General features: G+C 36.5%; 1 protein-coding gene across 1 annotated transcript in view; it reads left to right on the top strand.

The window, feature by feature from the left end:
- Nucleotides 1–4,672: 4,672 nt before the first annotated feature.
- Nucleotides 4,673–10,925, top strand: part of LOC134204383 (glutamate receptor ionotropic, kainate 2-like) — a 29,008-nt gene continuing 22,755 nt past the window's right edge. The window contains exon 1 of the mRNA XM_062679197.1: nt 4,673–4,806. Within this exon, the coding sequence (XP_062535181.1) occupies nt 4,750–4,806 (57 nt within the window). The 5' untranslated portion in view covers nt 4,673–4,749. The remainder of the gene's footprint in view (nt 4,807–10,925) is intronic.

The following is a 10,925-nucleotide window of genomic DNA, read 5'->3' as shown; positions in this document are numbered from 1 at the left end:
TGGCCCTACAACAAAAAAAAATCTGTCCACTTAGGACAGTGGCCCACAGTATTTCAGGCGGAAATATATGCAATATTAGAATGCGAGTTATTATGCCTGAGGAGAAAGTATAGATTTGCAAAAATATGTATTTTCTCTGACAGCCAAGCGGTACTTAAGTCGCTTAATAACTACACTTGTAACTCAAAGCTAGTGTGGGAATGCATTCTGGCTTTGAAAAACTTATCCATACGCAATCGAGTCTACCTATATTGGATCCCAGGACATACGGGTCTAGAGGGAAACGAGATTGCTGATGAGCTAGCCAGGAATGGATCTAATGAAAGGTTCATTGGCCCTGAGCCCTTCTGCGGGATCTCAGACTGCTCTGTGAAAATGGAACTGAACAAATATATGGTCAGTCAAATCACATCAAACTGGAATGCACTTCCCCATACGAGCCAATCCAAAAGGCTCGTAACGATTAACCCCAAGAAAACCTAACAACTATTAGGTCTCAACAAAAGGGATCTCAACATCTACACCGGTCTAATAACTGGACACTGCCCCTGCAGATACCATCTACAAAAGATCGGAGCAATCCAAACCTCAAATTGCCGCTTCTGTGACGAGGAGAGAGAAACATCAGAACACATCCTCTGCTATTGCAGTGCACTCACCCAACGTAGGTTCAAAGTTCTCAGCAAGCCCTTTTAGGGCCTGCTGACATATGGATCTTATCCCCCAAGGACGTGGTTGGCTTCATAAAGCTAGTCTCGCCAGAATGGGGGAGTCACATACTGTAACTCAGGATCTCTATTCATCAATAATAGATGGTCTTGAGTTCAGTCGATACCAAGGTATCTCAGTGACAAACATGTTACTGAGATAACTTGCGTATTTCACAGCAAAAGGGTATATCACAATAGTCCTAAAATCTGGACGCAGTGATCTTCACCCGACAAACGAGGAAAAGAAAAAAAAATGTTCCTAATATAAAATTATTCCTAATATAATATTATGTTCCTATAGAGCTTGCTGACGTTTAATCATCCTTCCCTTTCAAACGCATAGGAAGGATAGAATTTATTTTCATCGAGAAACGTTTTCCGATGAAAACAAATCATATCCTCACTGTGCGCTTGAAAGAGAAAAGCAATTAGTAATCAGCAAGCTCTATAATATGTTCGATTAAAAAGATATTGAATAGAAGAGATGTGGTGAATTGTGTTCCTTTTTCAGGAAATCTGTAATTTAGAGGTAATGATGCGATTTTGAACATATTCTTCAACTTAGATAGACAGATAGAAAAGGAAGAAAGAAGGAATCCTTTACAGTAAAATAATTATTGCGGTGTAGAATATGATCCCGGAGGGAATAGAATGGAGTGGAGTGGCCAATTACCAAGAGAAAGATGGTGGATGGTGGATGGAGATATGGTGGAGATTGCAGTACTTCAGGAGGTCCAATGTCATGGAATAGGAAAACGCAGTGGAACCAATAATGGCAGGAATTTCATTCAAGTATGTAACACAGGCGGAGCAAGGAGTTGGTTTTGTAGTATTTGGGGAACAGCATCGTCGAATCATTGGATGATAACCGGCAAGTGATCGCATCTGCGTGTTGAGAATTAAGGACAAATGCTTCGACTAAACTGGAGACACTCCAAATGATCGTGTTCTCAAATGGATCATATTTTGGTGGACGGTCGGCATTTCTCGGATGTCATTGATGAAGGACCTTCCGAGGCCCACATATAGAGTCTGACAACTATCTGGTGGTAACTATACAAGATTCGCGCAAAGCATCCAGCACAAACATACAGCGACTATCAGGTCAGGGCATAGCGGAGCAACTCGTTCATAAGTTGAACGAACGAATCGGAGGATCTCACTATGCATTCAATTAGCGATAACTTGAACTTGGTACCCGACAAGGGAATCAGCGGAAAGGCTTGATGCTCAAGTAAACAATAAGCACAATAAGCACTCAAATTCGCCAAATCGACATATAAGGCCAATATGGGGCTATTCAAAAACTTATAAGCATTGAAATAGCAATTTATGGACGGTGTGGCGAATTGGAGTGCTTATTGGTTACTTGGGGTAGCGTGTCAAAAACGATAGATTAGAAAAAAAACAGGCCAGGAGTCGCATGCTCGTAGTAGCTATAAACCAAAAACAGAAAACGGGGGAACGACCGAACAAGAGTGCCTGCTTGTTAGAAGAAGTACTTTGAGTTATTTATAAATGGACAAGCGGGCAGAAAGGGCACAAACGGTATCAGAATTTATCTCAGGACCTGGTCTTCTAAAATTTGGGAGTGACCGGATAAACGAAAAAAAAACACTAAGAGGGAGAGTGAAGAAGTTAGCTTAGTTCCTACCTACAATAAGGGCCACATATTCGACTGCGCTAACTATCGAGGTATATTACTCCTATCGACCTCGGCATATTAATTGTTTGTTAAGTCAAAATTCTCTAGTAAATGAAAATCCTTTTTTGCAAAAAAAAAAAATCGATAGTATCAAACATTTTTACCAATTTACTCATATGATTTGAATACGTGTTTCACAGATTATTCCCTCTATCAAATGTTGATATTTGCAGAACAAAATGGGATTGTGTCACCATTTCATTATTCAAGGGTTCACTTATATGCCATCCACATGGACACCTCTTGCCGGCAATCCTAGAATAGGCAATGGTTACCCTTCATTATCTGCACGCGAACCAATCGGCAAAGCGACGACGCTCCGATGCGATGGTCACCGGATGACCGTTGATCGCACTCGCGCCATTAGGTCAGGGATAATATTAGTTATTATTTTCTTCGGATTATAAAATCAATGATATACTGAAAGTGCATTCAATAAGGCACACATGTTGATAAATTGCGACACTTCAATTCGGGATTTTTGTAGGATAAATGAAATTTGAAAAATTATAAAATCTCCTACAATTCTTTTCTTATTGCTTTGATTTCACTTTTTATATTGTTGCGCACTGTTCAAGTTTCTATTATTCTATTATTCAATATCAGAACTGTAATCATGTCAACAAGAGACTGTTTTGCAGCTTAAATAATGACATCTAATTCATTATTATCTAAATCTAACGCTTTTTCAATTTTTCTTAAGAAACTACCAAAATATTCACATGGACATTTGTATAATTTCTAGATTCTCAAACAAATGCTGTATGTTTAAGACCTTACGGACTATCTTTGTCCTATGTATTATTTTCAAGATTTAACAATTAGATTTGTTCTGACACAAGGGAGACAAGCAAATAAAAATAATCGCGTTGGCATTGGCAATAGTTTAGTTTTACATCCACTGATTATAATACATATTCAACTTCGTAGTAAAAGTTTATTTAAAACCCAGAATAATACACCTAGCGGTGATGGTGCCTTTCTCGTGTATTATAAAATGTAACGAGAAAAGCACATAAGATAGGTCAAAATTGCACTTTAGGGAGATAGAATCAGTGATTACTATCAATTCACATTTATTTGCGTTCATTTGAATGTATTGCAGCAGTTTCTTAAAAAAGGCGATTTGGAATTTATGTTTTTTTTTTAATAATTCCGTTACGCAATGGCCGATTCCGCCAATTTTCAATAGAAAAAAAATTGGGCAGGATTCCACGTCGAATCCAACCTGTTGCAAACAAATTGGATTAGGCTAAGTTCAGTTAAGTGTGTCTCACTTTTTTTGTACATACACACATACAGACATGACCTCAATTCGTCGAACTGAGTCGATTGGTATAAAGCACAATGAGTCTCCTAAACTTAAGAAGCCTTCTATCAAAAGTTCGGTTTTGAAGTGATCCTTTAGCCTCAGTATACGAGAAAGGCAAAAATCACAGAAATAAAGTAATTAATAATATGAATTGATAACTTTCATTTTCTTGGGAAAGTGCTTACTATCGGAATACCTTGAATGAAGATAAAGGAGTTTATAAAACAGCAACAAAATATAATGTAAATGGTAAATGATAGAGTTGATTGATTCTCATTTGATTCAAAGTATTCCGCGTTGACAGCACCGTCGGCGAGGAGTGACAATATTTACCATAAACCAAGAATGTAATTCCAATGTCCTAGTGCCATACACAATCTCATATCAAAATCATAAATTGTGATGATTCATTGCTGTCCATTCGACTTCCGTAAATCAAATTGCTTTCACAGCACTACTCAGTTCCTTGTGAACCTTCGATTGAGTCGGACGCGAATCGAAAAGCAAAGAAGTACATTAGGCCAACAGAACACGAACCCCGTTTTCAATTGCGCGCGGTGCCTCGTTGAAATTAAGTTTTTCAAGTTTATTTTTTCCTTTTACTTATTTCCGCATACCCGCCGTAACGTGTTATTAAATTTTATTAACTTTATTAAATTTTTTGGAAAAAAAAAAATATATGAAATAGAAGTGTGATATTTTCCCCAAAAGTACTTGAATTAATAAAACGTGAAAGATATTTTTAAAAAAAATGTTTCACTCAAGTGCCATAGTTCTCAACCATGAGTGTCAGTAATTTTCAGTTACCAACAGTGAATAGTGCGAAAATTTCTTTCTGTGTCCTGTGGCCCACTAGGCTGTTCTTTGCCCTGCTATGTTTCAATCTACTACCGGCGGTGGTCGAGGCGGACGTTCCGGTTATACAACCAGAACGAACCAGCCGACCCAGATCAAGAGATCCCATCAGCGACGGGTTCTATCTGAGCGAAGAAAAAAACAGCCAAGACGTCAAGGATGCCTTTATGGAACAGTTGGCTAACGAACTGAAGGGACGGATGCTGAAGGTGACCACATTGGAGGTAAGATGTTTGGTACTTCGGTAACCCAGGAGCCCTGTTTTCACTTGTAAATCATTCTTTCCTAAAAAAAATCCTATACCTCTGATTCAAACGCCATGCCTTAATGCAGTGAGTAACTGATTTTTAACTCATCACTTAATAGCAACAAGCATGGTGAAGGAGCCAAGCAAAAATCATTTAAAATTTTGAATGGTGAAATTATTTGCATCATATTTTACATAATGGTGATGAGATGATCTACCAAATAATTTTTGATGGTAGCTTTGAATTTCGTGAAAATTCAAATTGCGTGCCATTTACTATACTGATTCATCTGTTTCTAGATATATATTTCAAATACCAGATTGTTTCTTGAATTGATGGGACATTGCATCCAGATATTTTAGAAATTTTAGTAATCTTAGTAATTCAAGATATGCATCATCATAATTAGGTTTATAGCTTTCCATATTTTCCGAATACCAAGTTTTGAACAAATTAGGATGTTTTAAAAAGTTTTCTTTTACACCATGATTAGTATGAACAATCATCGCTAATGAGCCGATAAATGTAATTCATTCGCAATTTGAAAAAAAAACGCAAAAGGTGGAGCCTATGGAAGCATGTGATTGCAATAATCTTGCAATATACTGCAGCGACAAAATTTTAAACTGGGTTTGTTTTTTTTAGTTAAGAGTCAATAACTTTAAGGAATTGATTGCAAGTTATCAAAACGTAAAGTTTATCTAAGCCAACCATGATGATACTCTCAGCGATTGTATGACAATTCCCCGAAACCCAATTCCCCGAATGCAATTTTCAACAATTACCCGAAAATAAAGTACCTCTTGCAAACATATATTCGCAATCGACTGTATGCGTCCGAAAAAAGCAGCATTCAATTAGGGACACGGCAGGTATTTTCTTCTGTTCGTCATAGTCTCGAAAACCAATAAAAGAGACGCTTTTCTGTAAAACTCATACGTACCAAATCGTAAGCTCAGGAGAAACGTTCTGCTTTAGTGCAGTTCTAACAAATGTACGTTGCTTTCGTTGGTTTTAGCCCCTACGACGATGGACGGAAATACCTGCAGTGTCCCTATGCGTTCAATTATTTATTTATTTGTTGTCAATCAAGCATATTGGCCGTATTGTTACATTGAGAGCATATAATACTAAACTACATGTTTTAGTTATAGGTTACAATATTGTGTTAAAGAAGTAATTTTACAATTAGATGTTTGTACTGTCGATAACCTGACGATTTCATAAATACTGTTTTTATTTTGACATGGACATACTGAAGTCAATGGTATCGCAATTATAGCCATCATTTGGTTCAAGGGATAACACAAAATATTTGGCGTTGACGAAACTGCCGCGATGGGATAGTTTTTTTTCATTCATTGGAATCGATTTTTTTGTGTAACTAAACTATTTATAAATGGTGTCATTGCTAACTTGCGCCTATTACTTAAAGTTTAAATTTTAATAAGCATACAACGAGCTTCGTGTGATGGCAAAGGAAAATAAGTCCAACTAAGTTTTCGAATTGCATATAATTGAAATCAATTAATAATTAAGACACGTAAAAACAAAATAGTGCAAGTAAAAGGAAGATATTTTTTTACAAAACCCTGTAATTAAAATCGTTTCTGAACTGACTCAATCTGGTTAAAATGTGACGATCTGACTTAGTCATCTTGGCTGGTCGAGAGAGATTATTCTTCTGGGCAATTAAAACCAACGGCCGGCCGGCAAATTCGTCCGATAATGAACAACTGGATCCTCTACGGTTTTGGAAAACCTGACGGGTTCGCGGACCGAAACGAGTGCTGGACGGATAAGTAGTTCAAAAAGAAGAGATCCTAAGAGACAGATCGTTGATAACACTGGGTTTTGCTGCACTCCGTGTGGATTGAACTGATCGGTCAATATTCCATCTACAGTCACTCTCAAAATTGAGCGTACAGCATGGATTAGATGAATATATTCGAAAATTCCAAAGGAAATTTAATTGTTGGCTCGGTTGTCCCGGTTGTCGGTGTCCCAAATTTATCGTATGTCTCGCTCGAATTCGATTGTCTATCATATATAAGACACGATGCCGGTGAAATCCATATCTTAAAGCATCTATTTTGCCCAGCAGCATTGAATTGTTAAATAGCATTGTTTATACATCTTACTTGTTTGCCATTTTGATTAAAACATGGTTTAATTTCAAAACATTGAATGTTTAAGTAGCGGATGTTTATTATTATAAATATAATCATGAAAAAACAATATTAAAATACATTAATCATGTTTATAATAAGAAATTTTATAGAGAAAAATTCGCTGTACGCTCAATTTTGTCACATCTAATAGGCGTATTTTGAGATTATTTTCAAATAAATGAACTTTAGAGAAACAATTTCAACAATTTTATGTACGCATACATTGGAGGAAGGGATGAATATTGAAATGCATTAAAAACAACCGAGCTAACTATTTAATTTCCTTTGAAATTTTCGAATGTAGTCAACTAATCCATACTGTACGCTCAATTTTGAGAGTGACTGTAGCTTCTGATGGGAGAAAGTGTGAAGGGCGGTTCTCATACAGTTCGAAGCACTTGAAAGTCACGTCTTTTGCATACTTCGGCTGATAATCAGAAATGGCTATATCGAGCACCGTTCCCAACGCTTTTCATTTTATTTCAATTTGTTTTCGTAGGACATGATCCCGCGTTGAATGTTTCGTATCAGCATACACTTGCAGCGGCACAAACCCCTACGCTTCTGTGATAACGTTAAATAATTATTGCACGAGAATCGTGAAGGTTTCGAACAACATTTTAACATTTTAATAAGACAAAAAATAACATTTTGTAACCTAACAATTGTAACCTATGTAATGAAGCCTCAGTTTGATTTTGATACAACATGATATTTACCAGCTATGATTTGGCTACAATACTTTGTACTAGGTTAAGAGCTTATCGTCGTCGATTTGAAATCCTACAAAGCACTGTAATATAAATATTAATTTCAATGAAAGTTCAAGAGGTCCTGGGCTAATACAACACAACGAAAAAAGAACGCTTGTCGTACGCAACGGAGGCGAGACTGCATGAGTGGGTTCAGGACTAAGCGAGTCCCGGAAGGTTAAAATCCGATGTAAATCTCATGATTTCCAAGGACTTTTCTAGAATCCGCGTAAGTCCATATATTTAGAAAGTTATGTTGCTTTAGTATTTGAAAAAATCCTTGCATCAGCACTTTTTTCCGTATTTATTATTTATATAGAAATCACACTGGGTTATAGAAAAACATTATTTATATCTAAACCTGATTTTTCATTTTATAAGTTAATTCCAGATGTTGGTGTAAATTTATAGTGCCGCAAACAACGATACAACTTCGAGCAACACAAAAAAAATATTCCGAAGAGTGATTTATGAATTTAAAAACTATATATTCTAGCAATGGTGAAAAATATTAAGATCTGGTAAGAATCTGGTAACAATAAAAAATCACAATACTGAATATAGTATTAATGTTATTATTGAGATTCACAATTGAATGAAAGGATTTCAAACAGACTACATACATTTTGAGAAGAATTCTTAAGCCCGAGATCTCTCGAGTTTTTTTAACTGTCATTAATTATGGATCTTGGATTCAGAAATAAGTTTTTGGGAATATTTTTAATTTCAACAAATTATTTCTGAATATGATTCGATAGTGAAGGGCACATGTTTAACCTTCCGGGACTCGCACCGTTGTAAAAAGTACAACACATTGAGTAAAAATGAGATATCTTTTTAGTCAGTTGACCAATTTGCACCAAACCACCATGTATTCCTCAAAAAATTAGTTCTCCATCAATTGAAAAGATAATAAAAGTGATTCGATAGAAGGCTCGGGTAACTAAAGCTAAATAAAAGGCTCAGGTGCACAGGGAAAAGTGACCAGTATTGAATTATTTTTTGATTTCATTAACAATTCATCCTAAAGTAACGCGATTTTTCTATATCTTTTCTAATAATAACCTTGGAGTTAATTCGCAGTTCTCATTCACCTATGACCGTAGGTGGTCACCAGGCGGCCTTTCGGATAATCGGGAACGTCCGTAAAAATGGTCATTCTGGAAAGTTCGTCTGAGAGCAGCGCCATTTTTTCTAAACCATTTCTGATGGTGATTTTGGAGATATTCCACAGTTCTTACTCTGCTATAACCGTAGGTGGTCACCAGACGGCCTTCCTTATAATCCGGAACGTCCCTAAAAATTGTCGTTTTGCAAAGTTCGTCCTAGAGCAGCGCATTTTTTTCTAAACCATTTCTGACAATAACCTTGGAGTTAATTCGCAGTTCTCACTCACCTCTGGCCGTAAGTGGCCACCAGACGACTTTCCGGATAATCCGGAACGTCCGTAGAAATGATAATTTTGAAAAGTTTATCCTAGAGCAGCGCAATTTTTTGTAAACCATTTCTGACGGTGATATTCGAGTTTATACACAGCTGCTACTCTGCTCCGACCGCAGTGGCCACCAGGCGGCCTTCCGGAAAATCCGGAACATCCGTAAAAATTGTCATCTTGTGAAGTTCGTCCTAGAGCAGCGCAATTTTTCTAATCCATTTTTGACGGTGATTTTGAAGGAAATTCACAGTCATTACTCTGCTATGACCGCAGGTGACCACCAGATGGCCTTTGGGATAATTAGGAAAGACCGTAGAAATAATGATTTTGGAATGTTTTTCTTAGAGCTGCGCAATTTTTTATAAACCATTTCTGACGGAGATCTTGGAGATATTTCAAAGTCCTATTCAGCTATGACTGCAGGTGGCCACCAGACGGCCTTCCGAGTAATTTAGAACATCCATAAAATGGTCATTTTGGATGGTCCGTCCTAGAGTAGTGCAATTTTTTCCAAGACATTTTTGGTGGTGGTTTTAGTGTTAATTCACAGTTTTTACTCTGCAACGATCGCAGGTGGCTACCAGACGGCCTTTCCGCAAATCTGGAACGTCCGTGAATGGTCGTTTTGTACAGTTCGTCCTAAACCAACGATTTTCTTCTAAACCATTTCTGATAATGCTTTTTACCATAAAATATTGTGTAGTTTTCCACCTTCGCCAAAAGTATAATAATGGCCCAAAAATATATGTACTACGCAAACAAATGAAAGATGAATTCTATAATAATAATACTTAAATAGTAGTCATTGATGATAATAACTACATCAGAAATTCGAGAGATATTGAATACCAAATCAATACCTTGTCTTAGTTAAGTTTTTCGACAAGTATGATATGTTTGTAATAGCCATATGAATTCATGAAAATACCTCAATGAGGTACCATACCTACTTGAGGTAATTACAGTGCACTTTGCCTTACTCGATGTACTGTTTTTTCATTTCTTCATTAAAGTGATTTTTAAATTATAAATAAACTCAATGCACTGTAAATCTATGTGAATCCTTGCTAGTATGATCAGTTTTTTGATAATAATAACGAGTACCCAATCCCAACAAACATTCAGGATTCAATGGTCTTATTTAGCCAAAAAAAAGCTATTTCAGCTAAAAAACTTTGTTAGGATGTGATAGGAACGCAAAATACGGAATTCTAAAATAAAACATTCAGGATTCAATGGTCTTATTTAGCCAAAAAAAGCTATTTCAGCTAAAAAACTTTGTTAGGATGCGATAGGAACGCAAGGAATTCTAATGGAATGTAAGAAGCAAGTTTTTCCTGCATTTCAAATTTTAACAGTTACTGTTAGACAAGTCAAATTGAAGGTACAGGATTGAAATGGAAACGCTTCGGAAATCCTTCCCGAGTAGCACAATTTAGACCGATTTGATCACAGGAACTCATATATGACTGAATTTGGTCGTACATAGGTCACAATAACTCATTAATGACAAACCGTCTAAGACGAATTAAGTACTGTCCATTAATTTCCACCAGTTAATTTTCGTTATCTTTGCAGATACGTATTTCGACCACACAGTTGTGGTCGAAATACGTATCTGCAAAGATAACGAAAATTAACTGGTGGAATTAAATGGACAGTACTTAATTCGTCTTAGACGGTTTAATACATTCCACTAAAAGAGCTTAATATATTTTTTTGATTTGTTGGTTGCTT

The sequence above is a fragment of the Armigeres subalbatus genome, unplaced genomic scaffold, assembly GCF_024139115.2.
Source record: "Armigeres subalbatus isolate Guangzhou_Male unplaced genomic scaffold, GZ_Asu_2 Contig561, whole genome shotgun sequence".
NCBI lineage: Eukaryota > Metazoa > Arthropoda > Insecta > Diptera > Culicidae > Armigeres > Armigeres subalbatus.
This window is presented reverse-complemented; position numbering and strand designations above follow the sequence as displayed.